At 43.9% G+C, this 22,720-nt stretch overlaps 1 protein-coding gene across 1 annotated transcript in view; it reads right to left on the minus strand.

The window, feature by feature from the left end:
* The window catches only part of SYT14 (synaptotagmin 14), a 400,327-nt gene that overhangs the window by 233,069 nt on the left and 144,538 nt on the right, over positions 1 to 22,720 (minus strand). Inside the window, exon 3 of the mRNA XM_073628430.1 lies at positions 595 to 747. Coding sequence (XP_073484531.1) covers positions 595 to 747 — 153 coding nt within the window. The remainder of the gene's footprint in view (positions 1 to 594; positions 748 to 22,720) is intronic.

Raw genomic sequence — 22,720 nt, forward strand, 5'->3', positions numbered from 1 at the left:
ACAAGGTGTCTGCTTATACTTCTTAAACTTGAAAAGGAAGATTTTTTCATTTTTCATTTCACTTGTTTTAAGCGCTGCACTTTTTTATTTAAGCATGTATATACCATACCTGGCAGATGACCCAGGGAGGCTGGAAATCCCTAAAGTAGATATTGCTGTTCAGTGATCTCCACTAGCTTCAGGTTCCTATGCTGAGTAGCTGACCATTCTGAATACAGGAGGTCGGCCACTCAGCACGGGAGCCATTCAGAGATTGAAAATCTGGTGCAGCTCTGCATAGAAACCAGCTTTCATTGTTTTTTTTTTTTGGTCAAAGCTTAAAAGAACAAGCTGAAGTTAGAAGGCTACCATGCACAGCTGCACCAGATTTTGCACTCTTCAGTTTTGGTAACTCAACCCCACCATGTCTGTAATTATTCTTTAAGTAAATCTCAGGCCTAAAATGTGCATTCTAAAATATTTGCATAAAAAGACACCACTCTGGCAGTGAATGGGTTAAAGGGAATGGAACAGTCATGCATTTTTAGTAACAGAATGACATTACACCTGGGTATACACAGAATGCAGCATCATTTTTTCAAAGTTCCATCTCACCTTGAGAATTCTTTGTGCAAAATTCCGAACCACCGTGATGAAAGCCTCCACTTTTCCCAAAACACATTTTCTTGTTAATGTAGAGAAAAAGCAATAGGAGGAAAACAATGGACACACCGACCGCTGAGAGAAAACCGACAGCCTCAGGAGACACTGATAAAAAAAAATGCATTTTTTAAAACAACCAAAGAAGTCATTCTTTTTTAACAAAGTACCTGTAACTAATGATGCTAAATTGGAGAAGAGCAGCAGCATGCAGGTTGTTTTAGCCCTGTATACCTGCACATAGCATGGCCTGATTTACAGAGGATTAGGCAATATGAAAATTCAGGCAATCGGTACATGGAATGTATGTTCCTCTCCAGGCTGGATTAATCTGCATGCACATACTTAAACAGTAAAGAAATTTGCAGTTTACCAATCTGCACATCAATTAATTTGTGATTGTTTAGCATTTTATTTACAGAGATGGATTTGGGTCAGTGTCGACATGTTGAGGGAAGTTTTTCAGAACTGGAGCAGTTGTAAATGGCAACCAATCAGCTTCTAACTTCAGCTTGTTCAGCTAAGCTTTGAAAATTGCAGATAGAAGCTGGTTAGTTGCCATGCACAACTGCTCCATATTATCGCTGCTCCAGTTTTGATAAATTCCCTTTTGCATCTTCATAAAGCATGGGGTGTGGTGGTTAGCACTCTTTATGATGCTGTTATCAAGGGTTCAACCATTAAACAAGGCGGCTTAACCTATGCAACAAGTTTTGTTCAGTTAATTTAAGTATATATGTGTATGTATATGTGTTTTTTTTTTTTTTTTTTTTTTTTTTTGTTTTTTTGTTTTTGTTTTCCTTACAAGTTTCTGTATTCAACTAATTAACGCAATTGATGGCCTATCCATGCCTACAGTTTGAACCCAATAGGGGTAGGCTGGTACAGACTATCAATTACTGTATTTGTATACTATTGCAAAGAAGTTAGTCACAATTATTATCGTGACAATGTCAATCTGTATTGTTAAGAAAATCCCTTCAATAAAAATCTATTGTTAAAAAAAAAAAAAAAAAACAAGGCGGCTTGGGGCACTCTTGCCTTGAAATGATGGTGTCAAGGGTTCAACTGTTATACAAGGTCACTCGGCAAGGTCACTTGGGGCTTGGTGGTTAGCACTCTTACATTGAAATGATGGTGTCAAGTGTTCAGCCATTATAAAGGCCACTCTGCAGGGAGTTTGTGCATAGGTTCCACTAGGTGCATTGTTTTCCTCCCATAACTAATGAATACAGTGCAGCCGGAAAGTATTCACAGCGCTTCACTTTTCCACAGTTTGTTATGTTACTTTCTTTTTTTTTTTTTTTTTTTTTTTCCAAAATAGATTTTATTGAAAGAAAAATAGTACAATATGACAGTATCACAGTATCATCATACAGTTGTACAAAAGATGGGGAATAGACATAGATTCTTACGATTGAGACAAATGTAACAGTGAATTGACTAATAATAGAGAAACTCTTGTTGATGATTTACGATTTACTATGTCAGCGCGGGAGGGATTTTATACTAAATCTGGTAACATATTGAAATAACTATCGAGAGGTTGAAGTTAAATATTGTGGCATAAGATGTTTCTTCTTCCTTTTCTCCTCTCCTTCTCCCTCTCCCCTCCTCCAAGTCGCTGTCGTATTTCTCAGAGGAGGATTCCCAATCAATGGGTGATGGCATAGGGGATTGTATGACAATTCAGTCCACGTCTAAGGTAGAGGTGTTGGTCGGGAGCTCTGTTAAGAGATCCAAACCGTGCAAGGGGCCAAGAGGGGTTGTAGTTGGACAATGAGAAATATATATAAGAAGAAGAGAAAAAGGAAGAAAGAAAAAGAAGGGGGGGAAAAAGGGGGGGGGGAGGAAGGGGTGACTTAAGAGGCTTGAGGGGGGGGGGAAGGGAGCATAGGGGGGGGGAAGGGGGAGGGGGGGGAGAATAAGGGGGCTAGAGGAGTGCCTGTCTCCTCGGTCTCCGCCACTTGTGGTATAGGTTCGGTTTGGTGTTGTTTTATGGTGAAGCAAGTCAGGTTTGTTCGATCTCTACTCTTGGAAAGTGAAATTGGGTTAATTTTGACGTGTGGCCCCCCATACTCGTCCCTTGTTTAGGGGTGGGGGGTCCACGTCAGCCGGGGGAGAAAAATAGGTATAGTAGTGGTGAGGCTGAGAGGATTGTACAATACAGATCGAGGGTAGTGGGTGGTGAGTTTGAATGGGTGGGTCCAGGTCAAGATTTATGTCATCAGTGTTAGGTATCTGTCGGTTGACCGAAAATGGGTCCAACATGCCCACGTCTTAGAGAATCTAGCTGGGGAGTCTCGTGAGATGGAAATAAGTTCTTCCATTTCTGCTATTTTGTCAACTTGTGTGAGCCATTCTTGGATGGTCGGAGCATGAGGTGTACCCCAATGTCTAGGTATGCACATTTTCGCTGCATTTAGTAGGGGTAAGATCAATGTTTTACGGTAGTACGACATGGACAAATCTGAGTGATGAAACAGGCATTGTGTTGGCGTATGGTCTAAGTTATAGGTCGATATTGATTCCGTGAGTTCTCGGACTTGCGTCCAGAATGATTGAATAGCTGGACATGACCACAGGATGTGTAACAGTGTGCCTGGTTCATCCCCACATCTCCAGCATTTGTTGGGGAGTGAGGGGTTAATTTTATTCAAGATAGCTGGGGTTCGGTACCATCGTGTCAGGGTTTTATAGTTATTTTCCTGAATGGATACGTTCAGGGAGCCTTTATGGGCAATCGTGAATATGTGTTCCCATTGGTCTTCTTCTAGTTCTGTTTGTAATTCTCTTTCCCAAGATTTGCAAGCTTTCCCTTCTTTGGAGGAGGTTTCAGTAAATAGTATAGCATATATACTGGAGATTAAGTGTTGTTGGGGATTGGATTGAGAGCATAAATGCTCAAAAGGAGTAAGTGTTCTGGATATAGAAGAGTCGCGGTTGGCTTCCTTTAAAAAATGCCGAATTTGAAAGTAAGTCCAGAGCGGTAAAGCGTCCCTGGTGATGGCGGGTGTTAGTGTGAGGCGATCTAGAAAAGATCCGTCGCGGAAAAATTGATGTGCCAGCATGTCGGGGAATTGCCATTGATTCGCTAGGAATTGTGTGGACATGCCTGGAGGGAAGGCAGGGTTCTGTCTTATAGGAGTCAAAGGGCCCGGGGAGGATGATATGTGTAGCTTACGACATGTTTCCCTGAAACAATCCAGGGTAGGTCCAATGAGAGGGTGTTCTTTGAGAATGGGGGGAATATGTGTCAATGCCAGCCAGGGTGCGGATTTCAGCGGAAAGGGGGACAGTGATCCTTCCAGTCTGACCCAGTCTTTGAGGTGGGTGTGTAATGACCAGTCCACAATACGGGTAAGGTGGCAGGCCCAGTAATATTTTTTCAGATCTGGAAGCCCAATGCCCCCCTTTGTCTTGGGCTTTGTCAGAAGATTATATGCGATTCTTGGAGATTTTTGTTTCCATAGAAATTCAGTACAAAGCCTTCTATAGGATAAGAAAAATGACGGGGGGAGTTTGATGGGGATAGCTTGTAAAATATATAGAATGCGGGGGAGAATATTCATTTTAATAATCGCTGCCCGCCCGAACCAGGAAAATTGGGGTTTGTTCCAATTTTTGAGATCAGCAGAGATCGTTCTGAGGATGGGAAGATAGTTTTGTGCAAAAAGGTCTGATAGGTTCGTTGTAAGGTAAATGCCAAGGTACTTAATTGCGTTTTGTCGCCATTGGAAAGGGAAGTTAGATTCACACTGCGCAACTGTTTCTTTTGGGATAGTGACATTTAGGGCGTGTGATTTGGTGAAGTTTATTTTAAAATTAGAGATGCGCTGGAAGAGGTGAAAGTCTTTTAATAAGTTTGGAATAGAAATGTGGGGCTCGCTAAGGGAAAGCAGGATGTCGTCGGCAAAGGCTGCTAACTTGTAAATGTGGCCTGATATGGGTATGCCTTTAATATCCTCATTTCTCCTGAGGCAGTTCAGAAGAGGTTCAAGGGTTAACACAAAGAGGATAGGGGAAAGTGGGCATCCTTGCCTCGTTCCGTTGGTTATGGAGAAGGCGTTTGACAGATGTCCGTTAATCCTAACTCTGGCCGTGGGTGTCGTGTATAGCGACATGATTGAGTTAAACATGCGACTATGTAGGCCTAAGTGTCGTAGCACTGCCCCCATGTAGTCCCATGCCAGTCTGTCAAACGCCTTCTCCGCGTCCAATGATAGAAAGAAACCTTTATGTTTATTAGTTGTCATCCAGTGATGGAGATTTATGGCTTTAATGGTGTTATCCCTTGCCTCTCGACCCGGAATAAAACCGACTTGGTCTCCATCTATCAGTGATGGTAACAGGGGAAGCAGGCGGTTGGCTAGGATTTTTGCAAAAATTTTTATGTCAACATTTAGTAGGGAGATCGGCCTATAGTTACTTACTAGGGTCGCATCTTTTCCCTCCTTTGGTATAACTGTAATGTGGGCTTCAAGGAGTCTATGGAAGGGGAACGTGGAGGAGGACAGGGAGTTGAAGGCTTTGAGAAAGGGGCCTGTGAGTGTCTCTATGAAGGTCTTAAAGTATACGGCTGTGAAGCCGTCTGGGCCCGGACTCTTTCCGGCTTTTAACTGTTTGATTGCATTTTTAAGTTCAGCTTCTGAAATGGGGAGTTCTAATTGGCGAGCATCTTCTCTGTCAATCGGTTTAGGGCAATGTTCCTTTAGAAAACAGTTAATGAGGGATCGTCTATCCTTGTTATTAGATGCGCCGTCGGTAGTTGTGCCAAGATTGTACAGTGTGGAGTAGTACGCTTCGAATTGGGAGGCTATGTCTGGGGTTGTGACTTTCGCTCTACCTTGGGCGTCGTTGATCGTGTGGATATTGGAACGTGCTTTGTTTTTCTGAATGGCTCGGGCCAGATACTTTCCGCTTTTATTTCCAAATTCATAAAACAATTTCTGTTGTAGGATGAATTTACGTTTTGTTTTTTGTGACAGTTTTGTGAGTAGATGTTCTCTCGTTTGTGTGAGTTCTCGGAATGTTTGTTGGGCCTGAGTCTGTTTGTGAGCTAGTTCTAGGGTTTTAATCTTCTGGATTAGGTTTAGGATACTGGCTTGGTGGGCTTTTTTCCGCGACGTTTTGAGGGCAATAAGCTTGCCCCTTAAGACGCATTTATGGGCCTCCCACTGTGTTAGTGGAGATGTGTCTTCGTTGTCATTGTCGATAAAGAAGTTGTGTATGGTTTGTCTAATGTCTGTGATATCTTCTTCTGAGGTCAAGAGTGTAGAATCTAAGCGCCAGATTTTTGAAACATTCTGATGTTCAGGGAAGGTCAGTGTCATCGTGATGGGGTGGTGGTCAGATAGGACCATTGGTTCAATTGTCGCATGGGAAAGGAATGGGAGGTCTGGTTGGGAGAGGAAAAGATAATCAATTCTGGAATATCTGTCGTGAGGGGCGGAAAAGAATGTATAGTCCTTGACATTGGGGTGAAGAGTGCGCCAGGTGTCATGTAAGAGCAGGTCGTTCAATTGCAGTTTAATTTGGCGCAGAGTTCGGTATGGCAGTGATGTGGATCCTGAAGAGGTGTCTAGAATTGGGTATAGGGCTACATTGAAGTCTCCTCCGAGTATGGTTAGACCAGCAGAGAAGCCTGATAAAAGTTGGGAGATCTGTCTAAAGAAGCTGGATTGTGCAGAGTTGGGGCTGTAAATATTAGCCAGAGTTACCGGTCGGCCCTGTATCTTGCCTTTTAAAAAGATATATCTGCCTTCCTTGTCAATAAGTGAGTCATTGAGTTCCCATGTTAAGTTTTTGGAGATCAGGATTGAAACTCCCTTAGTCTTTGCTTGTGGGTTGGTAGAATGGTAGGAGTGAGGGAACCAATGGTTTGTAAGCTTAGGAACCTTGTCTGCACGAAAATGGGTTTCCTGGAGGAAAACTATGTCGGATTTTAGTTTGTGCATCATAGACAGAACTTGGCTGCGTTTTTCTGGGATGTTGAGCCCTTTTACATTTAGGGATGACACTTTTAGTGTGTCGTGTTTGGTAGTAGGTGGTGTGTGCGACATGCTTTAAAAGGATGTGTTCTATTGTCGGTTTAGTCAGTATACCTCTTCGGGTATGTTAGGGGTGGATCGTGGGAGTATAGTTGGATCGGGAGGAGTCGCGGAGGCGAAGTGGAGGTGACGGAGACCGAGGAGGCAGTCAAGGGGTGTGTGGGAAATGGAAATGGGCTTAGAGAGTTTGAGGGGGAAAGGGGACTGTAAAGGGTAGAGGAAGGGTAGGGGAGAGGGGGAAAGGGAGAAGAAAGGATGAGGGGGGGCTAAAAGGGGGGAAAGAGGAAGGAGAAAAGATAGAAAAAAGATCAAGAAGGATATGTGGGATCTGGGTGTACCGGAGGTAAAGAAGGGTTCAGAGACCCCTCTTATGGGATAATATGTTATCCGGTATAAGTCAACGGGGAAGAAGATAGGTTCCCGTTGTGTGGGAAGGTGGAGGGAGCCGGTGGTGACGGGTTATAGATAGAGTGTAATCCTCTGGTCCTCATAAGGGTGTGGGTGGTTAAGATAGAGGAGTGAGCCTATAGGTTATAGTATTAGTCTTGGGGGTTATGGATCAAATGAAATGAGGGGGGTCTTAGATTTAAAGTAGTGTCATTGCCTAAGATAGAATATCGTGTGAGGTCTTTTAAGGCAGGAGAGTGAGTCCGCCTGAATAGGGGAAGTCGGCCTTAGCTATTGTGGGGTAGTGGAGCGAACGTCAAGTTGTGAGTCGTTTAGGTAATTAGAGAGACAAGTAAGGAGTCATCTGTACCATCAACCTTGTAACATTAACCAGACTATACATTTAGTAGATAATTCTAGCGTTATTTATGCTTGCCTTACTCTCCGAGTAGGCCTCCAGCCTGTGCGACCGAATCCCACACTGTATAAGAACAGATAGTTTGAGATTTCACCATAAAGGTGGTCCGGCCCGGTTTACTCATGTGTCTATACATCAGGATGTGGTAATATCGAGACCCATGACCAGGCGGAGTATGGGGTCTTCCACACATGCCGGAGGTCCCCCCGGGTTCTTTTGCTTGGTTGCCAAAAAACAAACATGTTATGTTGTGTTGAACTATTAATAACAAAACGAGAGTGTTAAAAAAAGTAAAAAAGTAGAATGAGATATCATAACAAGATACGTACTCTGGTCTTAGGCTTGCCCTACGCGGGGTTAGCCATACATTTGGTGAGGTGTCTGTCAAGATTCACCATATACCTTAGATCGTTGTATGACGAGCATTCAGATAATGACAATAACAGTAATGATGCTAGTTTCTCCTGGCTGGGATATTAGCTTCCTATGGGTTGTAACTTAACTAAAGATAACTTGATAATTCCTTCCGGCAATATACCAACCGGATGAGCGGCTCCACACAGAGTAATGTTGTTACTAGGGGCATTGGGGAATGCAGGCTATGTCTTAATCATCGTCTTAGGGGATGCCTAGGTTTAGATACCCGTTAGTCATTTGGGTGATCTCTTGATCAGGTGGGGGGGGGTACCCGAGCATATGAGAATCAGCTCTTAATGTTAGGGGGACAACAGTAAGGGTAGGGTATGTGGAGCTTGGGCGGAATTAAGGGTGTAGATGAGGTACTGTGTGGAACCGCCCCTCCAGGGAGGAATCAACATTACTGACAAACAACATCATTAACAAGCAAGTGTGAGCCTCGGTTTGTTTTTTAACAAGGATACCAGTTAAGATAAGGGGAATCTAACCTGGGGATGTGACATATGTCTGTCACATTGGGGAATGACACTCGCCTAGGGAGGTTCAAAACGGCCCACTTGGGGGATGAGTTATGGGGGTGACATAATGGTGAGGTGGAGATAAAGTAAGGAAAGGAGCTATTGTAATTTGGGGGGTTATATAACTTTCACAAACAGTAGTTATCTTCGTGCAGGTTCATGGTATACTTGCGTGTCCAGTGTTCCATTGCTTGAAGACTGTGTTAAGTTTGCTAAGTGAGCAGACTGGCACTGAGGAGGGAGGTAGAGGGGTGGGGGATGCTTTCACAGGTAAGGCCAGTCTGTGGGGCTGAACAAAAAGTGCCCATCTTGGGCTAGGTGCGGGAGAGGTGAGGAATTGTGGTGGTCCTTTGAGTCCAGCCGTCTTGCTTCTGGTTTGTAGGGGGTCCAATTGTGGGAAATCGGATGGTCATATTGTGGAGTGACGTCTGTCTTGTGAAGGCCTTCGTAGTGTAGGGGGTGAAGTGATTTCAGGCGATCAATCGAAGATAGGGGTGGGTCACCCCGTTAGTCGACACCGCCGCGGCGGGGTCTTCTGTGGGCAGGAGAAGCTGTGGGGCTGTTGTCTGTTGGGTTCCTGGGTCCTGTGGAAGTGTTGGCCCTGGGAGAGTTGGATCTGCGTCTTCTTATGTGGAACTCGTCGCGCACAGGGATGGCCTCCATGGAGCTGGACCTTCTGAGTTGTGGAGGTCTGAGAGAGCGGTACCAGTCGGGCAGTTCAATGCAAGGTATGTTCAGAATCTCACAGAATGAGGTGAGATCTTCAGGCATTCTCAGGTTAGCCGTTCGCCCTTGTGTTGATGCTGAAAGGCAAAAAGGGAATTTCCAGCGGTATTGAATTCCGTTTGTGCGTAGTATATCAAGGAGAGGGCGTAAGTCTCTTCTATTTTGTAGAGTGATAGGTGATAAATCTTGAAAGATTTTTATTTCTAAGCCTTGGCATGAAAGATTGCGACGATCTCTGGCCCTGCGAAGGATTTCTTCCTTCAGCTTAAAGTTAACTAGGCAGCATACCACATCTCTGGGAGGGTCAGTGTCTCTACCCCGGGGCCTGAGAGCCCTGTGTAAGCGTTCACATTCAATAGGGGTCTCGGGGGGTCTGCCTAGGAGATCGTTGAAGACAGCTACGGTTGCCTGGGTAAGTTGAGTATGATCGATCGATTCTGGCATGCCTCTTACCCGTAAGTTGTGTCGTCTGCCGCGATTGTCCAGGTCTTCCATGTATCTATGCAGGTCTCTGAGCTGGACGGAATGTGCCTGGGATGATGTCTGGAGCCTGTGGATGGAATTCTCATTTTGTGCTGTTGCTTCTTCTATGGTGTCCATGCGGACCGTCATGGAGTGGATGTCTCTCCTCAGGTCTGAGATGACCGATGCGAAGGTGGCTTTGATATCCTCTGCCACTATTCTCAGGTCCCCCATGTTCAGGGGGTGTGCTGTGACCCCATGCCGAGCGGGCGATTGAGACCTGTGCCTGCCAGAGGGGCTGAGGCTGGAGGAGCGCGCTGTGGCCGAGTAGGCCTGAGATGAAGCCGGGGCCTCGCGTGCCTGCGTCCGGAAGATCTCCGGAATGCTGCGGCCCGCCTGTGAGTCGGGTCTCCGCGGGGATCGGGAACGGGATGGGGACGGGTTCCCCTTAGATTTCCCCATGTTTTCGCTTATGGATGGCTCTTTGAAGCTATTGGGAAACCCTCTGAGGACCGGAGCGCAGGGATTAGGCGTCCATTAGAGTCCGGCGCCAAGCCACGCCCCCTACTTTCTTATTCCAAAATTGATTAAATTCATTATTTTCTTCAAAATTCTACAAACAATACCCCATAATGACAACATGAAAGAAGTTTGTTTGAAATCTTTGTAAATTTATTAAAAAGGAAAAAAATCCTATGTACATGAAGTATTCACAGCCTTTGCTCAATACTTTGCTGAAGCACTTTTGGCACCAATTACAGCCTCAAGTCTTTTTGAGTATGATGCTACAAGCTTGGCACACTTATTTTTGGACAGTTTCTCCCATTCTTCTTAGCAGGACCTCTCAAGCTCCATCAGGTTGGATGGGGAATGTCGGTGCACAGCCATTTTCAGATCTCTCCAGAGATGTTCAATCGGGTTCAAGTCTGGGCTCTGGCTGGGCCACTCAAGGACATTCACAGAGTTGAGGTTCAGAGCGCTCTGGAGCAGGTTTTCATCGAGGATTTCTCTGTACATTGCTGCATTCATCTGTCCCTCAATCCTGAGTAGTCTCCCAGTTCTTGCTGCTGAAAAACAACCCCACAGCATGATGCTGCCACCACCCATGCTTCACTGTAGAGACGGTATTGGCCAGGTGATGAGGAGTGCCTAGTTTCCTCCAGACATGACGCTTGCCATTGAGGCCAAATAGCTCAATCTTTGTTTCATCAGATCAGAGAATTTTGTTTTTCATGGTCTGGGAGTCCTTCAGGTGCCTTCTGGAAAACTCCAGGCAGGCTGTCATGTGCCTTTTACTGAGGAGTGGCTTCCGTCTGGCCACTCTACCATACAGGCCTGATTGGTGGAGTGCTGCAGATATGGTTGTTCTTCTGGAAGGTTTTCATCTCTCCACAGAGAAATGCTGGAGCTCTGTAAGAGTGACCACCGGGTTCTTGGTCACCTCCCTGACTAAGGCCCTTCTCCCCTGATCACTCAGTTTGGCCGGGGCGGCCCACTCTAGGAAGAGTCCTGGTGGTTTCAAAATTCTTCCATTTATGGATTATAGAGGCCACTGTGCTCATTGGAACCTTCAATGCTGCAGAAATGTTTCTGTACCTTGATAAAATCCTGTCTCAGAGGTCTACAGACAATACCTTGGACTTCATGGCTTGGTTTGTGTTCTGACATGCACTGTTAATTGTAGGACATTATATAGACAGGTGTGTGCCTTTCCAAATCATGTCCAATCAACTGAATTTACAACAGGTGGACTCTAATCAAGTTGTGGAAACATCTCAAGGATGATCAGTGGAAACAGGATGCATCTGAGCTCAATTTTGATTGTCATGGCAAAGTCTGTGAATACTCATATACATGTAATTTTTTTTTTTATTTATTTATTTTTTTTTTTAGGAAATTTGCAAAGATTTCAAACAACATCTTTCACGTTGTCATTATGGGGTATTGTTTGTAGAATTTTGTGGAAAATAATGAATGTGATCCATTTTGGAATAAGGCTGTAACATAACAAAATGTGGACAAAGTGAAGCTCTGTAAATACTTTCTGGATGCACTGTATATTGCATGGATACTGACTGGATTCCACCCAAATGTAATCTACTGTGTGTGACTGTGGCTAGGATCCTGGACAATATGCTCCTGTTATAGTCCAGCGTTCCTCTGCAGAATGTGTTATACCACAATGAGCAAAAAAATAAATAGTTGCCAGTCAATGTAAGACTTTACATAGAGATTCATATTTTGATTGATATCCTGGTCATTTCAAGCACCTGTTGTAGTGAAAAGAAACCACTGACCAAAGTCCCTTCAGAATCTGAGACTTTCCTGGTCCCCCTTGTGCTGTTGGGGCGGGGCTCTCAGCCCTTCCTTCTCTGGGCTCAGGTTGCTCAGCTGTCAGTTAATTGCCAGTACTCATTGTTACACAGTGGCTTACCTGTTGATCATCTCCTGCTTGTCAGTTTAGCCCACAACTAGCCCCTTCTGGTATTTAAACTGCCTGGTTCATTTCTTCAATGCCTTTGCCTTGGTCAAAATATTTAGAGACTCTCTGCTGTGTTCCTGTTAAAGACTTGCCTGGCTGACATCCCTTCTGGTTCCTGACCATGTCTGCTGCCTCTGGCTATGCTGATCTCTGGATACCTGACTTCCTGGCTTGATCTGACTACCCGACTGGGCTACCAAACCCTGGATATGTTTTGACTACATTTACCAGTTGTACCATTTTTACCATTCAATTAAAAGGTGTGATTTTTACTGCATTTTCTGTCTCTGTCTGTTTCATGGTTCCTGACATGTGCACAGTGGTTCCCCTGCAGATACCTACATTAACACAAGGCACAGTGGTGATAAAGGGGCAGATAATCAGTGGATCGCACTTCAACACACTAGCTCCATGTGTTGCAGTACAATACGTTTTTACTCTTCATTGCTTATTTGAGGAATAGCCATTAGGGAAATGGACATCTCAGTTCTGAAATTACAGGAGATAAAACAAAGACTGACTCAGCCAACCAGACTCCACTTATAAGTGAACTATCCCTTATCAGTGGATTGACCCTTTAAGATTGATATTTATTTATTACAGGTACTTATTTAATGCCATAAATTTACACAGCACTTTACTTATATATTATACATTCACATCAGTCCCTGCTCCCTAGGAGCTTACAATCCAAGGTCCCTAACTCACATCCATACACTAGGGACAATTTAGACAGGAGCCAATTAACCTGCCAGCATGTCTTTGGAGTGTGGAGTACCCGGAGGAAACCCACGCAGGCACATGAACATACAAACTCCAGGCACTTAGTGCTGTGGTTGGGAGTTGAACTGGCAACCCTAGTGATGCCAGGCAGAAGTGCTAACCACTTAGCCACTGTGCTTCCCTCAATATTTAGATACACATATATGTTTTAAATATGTATATAATTAAATGGCCATCTCAAAAGGTTGCTGCCAGAATGATGGCGGAGTGAATGGAAAAACTACAGATTTTACGCGCTTTACAAAAGAAAAAAAAACACTGTTAAAAGCTGCCATATAAATTAGAGGACAATTAAGGCATATTTCTTAAATGCTATCATTATATTACCTGTACTCTATGACATACTCTACCATTAAAAGCAATTATATACTTGTTATTTGAAAAGATAGTTGGCGGATAAAGGTTGTCCCAGAAAACCATTTGTGATAATTACACACTGTGATACATTACATGGAACTGCCAATAAATGGGTATAACTGGCTTTTAAAGAATTGACTATAGGCTGCTTTTACATTATTATTCACACTGTTTTTGACTGTATCTCAAAAATATCAGGCTAATGGAGTTAAGAAGTGGCCCTTAATTAATATCTAGGTTTTCTTAAATAATCACTGGCATTGCAAGCAAGTTAAGATTGATGTCCATCAGACATGGCAATATCCAATGCCTCCTCCATTCTTTTGTGCAGCTCTGCAACAAGTCTACGCAGAAAATCACCTGTTTCGCAGTCCCTCCTGGTCTTTGCACCAGTGATTCATTGTGGGAAAACATCTTATTTAAAGCTGCACTACAAATTAGGAAATTTTACTTAACCAGTTCAGCCCCGGAAGAATTTACCCCCTTCCTGACTGGGCCATTTTTTGCGATCCGGCACTGCGCCACTTTAACTGACAATTGCGCGGTCGTGCGACGTTGTACCCAAACAAAATTGATGCTCTTTTTTCCCAACAAATAGAGCTTTTTTTTGGTAGTATTTGATCACATCTGCGGATTTTATTTTTTTCGCTATAAACAAAAAAAAGAGCAACAATTTTGAAAAAAACACAATGGGGGTTATTTACTAAAGGAAAATCCACTTTGCACTGCAAGTGCACTTGAAAGATCTACCCCTTAGATTTAGAGCGACTGCACTTGCAGTGCAAAGTGGATTTGCCTTTTGTAAATAAACCCCAATATTTTGTACTTTTTGCTTTAATAAATATCAAAATAAAAAAAACAAAAACAAAAATTTTTTCCCTCAGTTTAGGCCGATATGTATTCTTCTACATATTTCTGGTAAAAAGAAAATCACAATAAGCGTATATTGATTGGTTTGCGCAAAAGTTATAGCATCTAGAAAACAGGGGATGGATTTATGGCATTTTTATTATTATTTTTTTCCTAGTAATGGTGGTGATCAGCAATTTTTATCGTGACTGCAATATTGTGGCGCACAGATCGGACCACTGGGACCAGTGACATTTATACAGCGATCAGAGCTAAAAATAGCCATTGATTACTGTATAAATGTCATTGGCAGAGAAGGGGTTAACTCTAGGGGGAGATCAAGGGGTTAACTGTGTTCCCTAGGTGTGTTTAAACTGTGGGAGGGATGGGAATAACTAGGGGAGGAGACCGATCGGTGTTCCTTCTTAGTAGAAGCACTCTACTCCCCTGAGAGAACAGGGATTTGTGTGTTTACACACACAGATCCCAGTTCTCGCTCTGTCACGACTGATCGCAGGTGCCCGGCGGTCATTGCACCCGCCAGGCACGTGCATTGGCTCCGGGGACACGCTGAGGGCGCGCAGGCACATGCTAAAGCGTCTTAAAGAGCTGATGTACAGCTACGATGGCTCGTGCAGGGGAGCCAACCTGCTACAGTATAACTGCGGCGGCTGGTCCGGAAGCAGCTAAAGGAGTTGTAAAGGCAGAAGGTTTATCTTAATGCATTCTATGCATTAGGATAAAAAAAAAAACCTTTTGGAAGCTCCCACACTGGAGCGGGCGGGCATTGACAGTAAAACCCCGCTAGTTTTAGCAGTGCTTTACCGTCATTTTAGCGGCACTATTCGGCCGCTAGCAGGACACTTTTAACCCCCGCTAGCGGCCAATGAAGGGGTTAAATGCCCCGTGTAGCGCCGCTGCCGAAGCGTTTTGCAGGCGCTTCAGCAGTGGTGCCCATTCATTTCAATGGGCAGAAGAGGTGGAGGAGTGGTGTATCCTTCACCGCTTCAAAGATGCTGCTTGCAGGATTTTTTAACGTCCTGCCAGCGCATCACCTCAGTGTGAAAGCACTCGGGCTTTCACACTGAGACTGCATGCGAGGTGTTTTTCAGGCACTTTACAGGCGCTATTTTTAGCCTGAAAAACACCCCAGTGTGAAAGGAGTCTTAGTGTGTAGCAGCCTCCCCACCACCCCCTAATTACTTACCTGAGCCCCATCTCTCTCCAGCAATGTCCACGAGTGCCTTAGCCATCCGGGACTCTTCTTCTGATTGGCTGAGACACAACAATGGTGCTATTGGCTCCCGTGGCTGTCAATCAAAGTCAGTTAGCCAATCATGGGAGAGAGGTGGCATGGTCAGGTCAGGGCTTCGTGTCTGAATGGACACACAGAGCTGTGACTCGGCTTGGGTGCCCCCATAACAAGCTGCTTGCTGTGGGGACACTAAACAGGAGGGAGGGGCCAGGAGCAGTATTTAGCGCAAACATTAAAAAACACTATGTAAATACTGCATAAAAAGGTGTTAACGTCAATTTACAGAAGGAAACAAATAACTAAAAAAACATGCAGTAATTAAGTAGTGGTCCAAGGCAGCAATAACTATGCGATAAGTGAAAAGTACTATGAAAAACCCCCTAACGGGGGTTTAAAGCAGCCAATAAAATACACTATAGATAGTCAAGAAGTTCATTTTATTAATACAAAAAATGGTATAAAACAGATGAGTTCTGACCTCGGGTCAGGACATGAACTGGAGTACAATATAAAAATCACAGCGGACAATGCCCGTGGTTGGGAACAATGTACAGTACAGTATGTTAAAGACAACAAGATCATGGAAATTGGAAGCCTGACGCGTTTCGACCCTCACTGGGTCATCTTCAGAGGATGGTTGTCAACTGTAGGGGTGTAAGCATGTGTCAGGCATGGCGTAAAAAACTCAACAATGGCAAACTCATATACATACAGCACAGTATATATGCATGACTTGTATAGTTACCCGTCACAGAGTTCCCAATATTTCAGGATATTCACAATGATGTGATCCCTTCTATGTCGTCCGTCTCCCCAATGCCAGGCCAGCTCCCCGGAGAGCGGGTAATCGACCAGATATGCCTTACAAGGAATCATGCATGTATTACCCCCTTCAGGGGGGGGGAAGGGGGTAAAAAACACAGGCAGCGAATGGCATACACTACACCCAAGATGGGGTAACGATAATGCTGAAAACAAGATTGAGAGTTAGTTCCCCCAAAGAGACTTTTGAGGGCAATTTAATCATAATGAGGCGTGGGTTCATGGTTAAGCAAAAAAGTGCACTGAAGAGAAAAGAGGGGAGAAGGGTCTTCTCCCCTCTTTTCTCTCCAGTGCACTTTTTTGTTCCCTGCTTAACCATGAACCCACGCCTCATTATGATTAAATTGCCCTTAAAAGTCTCTTTGGGGGAACTAACTGATCCCTCGCTCTCAATCTTGTTTTCAGCATTATCGTTACCCCATCTTGGGTGTAGTGTATGCCGTTCGCTGCCTGTGTTCCCCCCCCCCCCGAAGGGGGTAATACATGCGTGATTCCTTGTAAGGCATATCTGGTCGATTACCCGCTCTCCGGGGAGCTGGCCTGGCATTGGGGAGACAGACGACATAGAAGGGATCACATCATTGTGAATATCCTGAAATATTGGGAACTCTGTGACGGGTAACTATACAAGTCATGCATATATGCTGTGCTGTATGTATATGAGTTTGCCATTGTTGAGTTTTTTACACCATGCCTGACACATGCTTACACCCCTACAGTTGACAACCATCCTCTGAAGATGACCCAGTGAGGGTCGAAACGCGTCAGGCTTCCAATTTCCATGATCTTGTTGTCTTTAACATACTGTACTGTACATTGTTCCCAACCACGGGCATTGTCCGCTGTGATTTTTATATTGTACTCCAGTTCATGTCCTGACCCGAGGTCAGAACTCATCTGTTTTATACCATTTTTTGTATTAATAAAATTAACTTCTTGACTATCTATAGTGTATTTTATTGGCTGCTTTAAAGCCCTGTTAGGGGGTTTTTCATAGTACTTTTCATGCATCGTGTGGGGTGCGCAGCCTAGTTGTCTGTACTCATGTGAGTGTATCTGGTTGGTCAACTATGCGATAAGTATGGCAATGGCTAGACCCAGGGTAGGAGGTCAGTGATTGTTTTAAAAAAATCAACAGGAAAGTGCAAGCTGGAGAAGGTGGCAGCTAGATTCCATTCAGGAGTTGTCTCTGGATGCTAGCAGACGACATAGCATAGACGATGGAGCCCTTTGAAACCAGTCTTCTGGAATTTGAAGTAATGCAGAAGAGGAGGAGGAGAAGATCTACAGTGGTCCTTTTAAAGGAAAGATGCGATAAGGAACGCTAATTGCTGAATAAATACACAGATGCTGATACCCTGCAGAAGTTTCGGTTATCAAAAGCAGTAATTATGGAGCTGTATAACCCAAGTCATAGGGTACTATGAGCCCTCAACCCAGAGAAGCCATGCCATATCAGCCATGACTAAATTGTTGGCTGCATTACATTTTTGGGGAAAGCATCATATCAGATGGTAGCTGAAAAGATGGTGGGAATTTTGCAGGCCTCATTTTCCTGTCTTCTTACCAAAGTACTGCAAGATTTCCGTGTAAGAGCAGCACAATATATATTTTTTGCAGAATCTCATCAGGAGTGGGATCAAATCAAATATTATTTTTATTGTATTGCCAAAATCACAAATGTGCTAAGTGCAATTGACTGTACACATTTTTTTTTTTGTTTTTTTTGCACGAACTTTAACCACTTCAATACAGGGCATTTTCACCCCCTTCCTGCCCAGGCCAATTTTCAGTTTTCAGCGCTGTCACACTTTGAATGACAATTGCGCAATCATGCAACACTGTACCCAAATGAAATTTTTATCTTTTCTTCCCCACAAATAGAGCTTTCTTTTGGTGATATTTGATCACCTCTGTGGTTTTTATTTTTTGCGCTATAAACAAAAGAAGAGCAACAAGTTTGAAAAAAAACACAATGGGGTTATTTACGAAAGGCAAATCCACTTTGCCTTACAAGTGCAAACTACAAGTGCAAAGTGCACTTGAAATTGTACTGAAAGTACACATGGAAGTGCAGTCGCTGTAAATCTGAGGGGTAGATGTGAAATGAGGGGAAGCTCTGCTGATTTTATTATCCAATCATGTGCAAGCTAAAATGCTGGTTTTTATTTTCCTTGCATGTCCCCCTCAGATCTACAGCGACTGCATTTCCAAGTGCACTTTCAGTTCAATTTCAAGTGCACTTTGCACTTGTAGTTTGCACTTGTAGTGCAAAGTGGATTTGCCTTTCGTAAATAACCCCCACTATTTTTGACTTTTTGCTATAATAAATATCCCAATTTAAAAAAAAAAAAAAAATTTCTTCAGTTTAGTTTTACATATTTTTGGTAAAAAAATCGCAATAAGCGTATATTTATTGGTTTGCACAAAAGTTATAGCGTCTACAAAATAGGGGATAGTTTTATTTTTTTTTACTAGTAATGGCGGCGAGGATTTTTATCATGACTGTGACATTGCAGCGGATAGATCGAATACTTTTGACACCATTTTGGGACCATTGGCATTTATACAGCGATCAGTGCTATACAAATGCATTGATTACTGTATAAATGTCACTGGCAGGGAAGGGGTTAACACTAGGGGGCAATCAAGGGGTTAACTGTGTGTCCTAGGGAGTGATTCTAACTGTAGAGCGCGGGGACTCACAAGGGGAGGAGACCGATCGGTGTTCCTCTGTACTGGGAACACACCATCAGTCTCCTCTCACCTGACAGGACGTGGATCTGTGTGTTTACACACACAGATCCACGGTCCTGCTCGGGTTAATGGGCAATCGCGGGTGTCCGGTGGATATCGCGGCCGGGACCCCTAGGATATCATATGATGCCCGCCCAGGATGGGAGATCCCTCCTGCAGACGTCATATGACTATATGCCCTATGTGAAGTAGTTAAAAGTGGTTTCTACCGCAACAAGAAAGGTTACCACTCCTTAAAGTGGAACATCAGTAATTTTTCAACTTTCCATCTATTAAATCTTCTTCCCTTGTTGTTTTAACGTTGGATAGTAAAACATTTATTTTCTGCCAGTAAATACCTTACACAGCCAACTTCCTGTTTCTTGTTAGGTAAAAAGCCTAGGCTTATGACATCATGCAAACCTCTCTCTCTCATTCTCGTGAAAGTTTGCCAGGAAGGGAGGAGGGACGAGTCAAAGGAGGGCCTATGAGTGCTGATGGGCTGGAGGTGTGCCTCTGTAAATCCAGGAAGTGAACAGGCAGCAGCTTCAGCTACATAGTTACATAGTAGGTGAGGTTGAAAAAAGACACACGTCCATCAAGTCCAACCTATGTGTGTGATTATGTGTCAGTATTACATTACATATCCCTGTATGTTGCGGTCATTCGGGTGATTATCTAATAGTTTCTTGAAGCTATCAATGCTCCCTGCTGAGACCACCGCCTGTGGAAGGGAATTCCACATCCTTGCCGCTCTTACAGTAAAGAACCCTCTACGTAGTTTAAGGTTAAACCTCTTTTCTTCTAATTGTAATGAGTGGCCACGAGTCTTATTAAACTCTCTTCCGCGAAAAAGTTTTATCCCTATTGTGGGGTCACCAGTAGAGTATTTGTAAATTGAAATCATATCCCCTCTCAAGCGTCTCTTCTCCAGAGAGAATAAGTTCAGCGCTCGCAACCTTTCCTCATAACCAAGATCCTCCAGACCCTTTATTAGCTTTGTTGCCCTTCTTTGTACTCGCTCCATTTCCAGTACATCATTCCTGAGGACTGGTGCCCAGAACTGGACAGCATACTCCAGGTGCGGCCGGACCAGAGTCTTGTAGAGCGGGAGAATTATCGTTTTATCTCTGGAGTTGATCCCCCTTTTAATGCATGCCAATATTCTGTTTGCTTTATTAGCAGCAGCTTGGCATTGCATGCCATTGCTGAGCCTATCATCTACTAGGACCCCCAGGTCCTTTTCCATCCTAGATTCCCCCAGAGGTTCTCCCCCCAGTGTATAGATTGCATTCATATTTTTACCACCCAAATGCATTATTTTACATTTTTCTACATTGAACCTCATTTGCCATGTAGTCGCCCACCCCATTAATTTGTTCAGGTCTTTTTGCAAGGTTTCCACATCCTGCGGAGAAGTTATTGCCCTGCTTAACTTAGTATCATCTGCAAATACAGAGATTGAACTGTTTATCCCATCCTCCAGGTCGTTTATAAACAAATTAAATAGGATTGGTCCCAGCACAGAACCCTGGGGAACCCCACTACCCACCCCTGACCATTCTGAGTACTCCCCATTTATCACCACCCTCTGAACACGCCCTTGTAGCCAGTTTTCAATCCATGTACTCACCCTATGGTCCATGCCAACAGACCTTATTTTGTACAGTTAACGTTTATGGGGAACTGTGTCAAATGCTTTTGCAAAATCCAGATACACCACGTCTACGGGCCTTCCTTTAGATGGCAACTCACCTCCTCATAGAAGGTTAATAGATTGGTTTGGCAAGAACGATTCTTCATGAATCCGTGCTGATTACTGCTAATGATATCGTTCTTATTACTAAAATCTTGTATATAGTCCCTTATCATCCCCTCGAAGAGTTTACATACTATTGATGTTAGGCTAACTGGTCTGTAATTCCCAGGGATGTTTTTTGGGCCCTTTTTAAATATTGGTGCTACATTGGCTTTTCTCCAATCAGCTGGTACCATTCCAGTCAATAGACTTTCTGTAAAAATTAGGAACAACGGTCTGGCAATCACCTGACTGAGTTCCCTAAGTACCCTCGGATGCAAGCCATCTGGTCCCGGTGATTTATTAATGTTAAGTTTCTCAAGTCTAATTTTAATTCCGTCCTCTGTTAGCCATGTAGGTGCTTCCTGTGTTGTGTCATGAGGATAAACACTGCAGTTTTGGTTACTGAAGCCCCCCGATTCACTCGTGAATACTGAGGAGAAGAATAAATTCAATACCTTTGCCATCTCCCCATCCTTTGTAACCAGATGTCCTTCCTCATTCTTTATGGGGCCAATATGGTCTGTCCTCCCTTTTTTACTGTTTACATACTTAAAGAATTTCTTGGGATTTTTTTTGCTCTCCTCCGCTATGTGTCTTTCATGTTCTATCTTAGCCGTCCTAATTGCACCCTTATGCCCCATACACACTGTCGGATTTTCCGATGGAAAATGTCCGATCGGAGCGTGTTGTCGGAAATTCCGACCGTGTGTGGGCGCCATCGGACATTTTCCATCGGATTTTCCGACACACAAAGTTGGACAGCAGGAGATAAAATTTTCCGACAACAAAATCCGATCGCGTCAATTCCGACCGTGTGTGGCCTGTTCCGACGCACAAAGTGCCACGCATGCTCAGAAGAAATTCCGACACGGGACAGCTCGTTCTGGTAAACTTAGCGTTCGTAATGGATAAAGCACTTTCGTCACGCTGCAATGTAAAAAATGGTTTAATACAGCGCACTCTCTTCTTCTTTATAATGTGACAAGAATTAAGTCGTTTTGATGCTCATATTCACACACACTTCTCACAAACTTTTTTCGTTACTATTTATCGGGATTCCCTCAATATATTTTGATTTCTCACATCTGACAACATATTTTTTTTTTTTTTTTTTTACTTTAATGTAGAATCTTTTTTTGTGTTTCTCTTTTTATTTTTTTTTGGTGATTTTGATTAGTACTCCCGAAAATGTTTGTGTGTTTTTTGTGACAAGTTCCCACAACACCATTGATATGTTGTTCTATTTAATCTGTAGGAGGAGATTGTTTGGTGTTGTTGTCCCTTGTTAATTTCACATTGTACTTTAGAAATGTACCTGAATACTCACCAACAAACTGTCCTTTTTGGATGAAAACACACACAGGAGAGTAGAATTTCCCTAAAAATATTTTATTAAGGGGTCACAACTATAAACAAAGAGGGATGCAACGCTGGAGAAACTGCAGAAGTGGGTGAAGCCTTGGACCCCCAGGGCAGACATCAATTATTTAAAAGCAAAATTGGTGGCCTGAGGAGTCCTTATCTAAGGGAGGGCAGTCTGGTCCAGAAGTCCCAGAGATCCGGAAAGCAGCAGATGACATCTGTGTCCCCAGGCTGTGGTCATACGAGAGACTGCAGCTTTTGTCAGACCAGACTGAACCCAGGTCATCACTCTCAGGTCTTCTTTCCACGCTTCCTTACAGGCTTTGGCTGTGGTGGTGGAGTTGTGGCAGCAGGAGGAGGAGGAGGAGGAGGAGGAGGATGATGGTCCCTCTCCATGACATCCATCTTGTGTGTCAGTTCCCCACTCTCCCCCTTCCGAAGGACTTTATAAATCAGGTCCTCAGAAATCTTGCGTTGGCCCTCCTGCATGCCCAGCAATTTGGTGGCAGCCATGCAGGCAAAGGCCTCTTCAGGACTGGGGAAGGCTCTGAGGGACGCCGAAGCCTCCTGGATCAGCCTGTACACTGAATCCTGCACAGGACTGGGAGTGGCCTTCCTGGCCCTTTTATATGGCAGGCGGAGGGGAGGAACCTGAG

Source organism: Aquarana catesbeiana, linkage group LG04 (assembly GCF_042186555.1).
Source record: "Aquarana catesbeiana isolate 2022-GZ linkage group LG04, ASM4218655v1, whole genome shotgun sequence".
Lineage (NCBI taxonomy): Eukaryota > Metazoa > Chordata > Amphibia > Anura > Ranidae > Aquarana > Aquarana catesbeiana.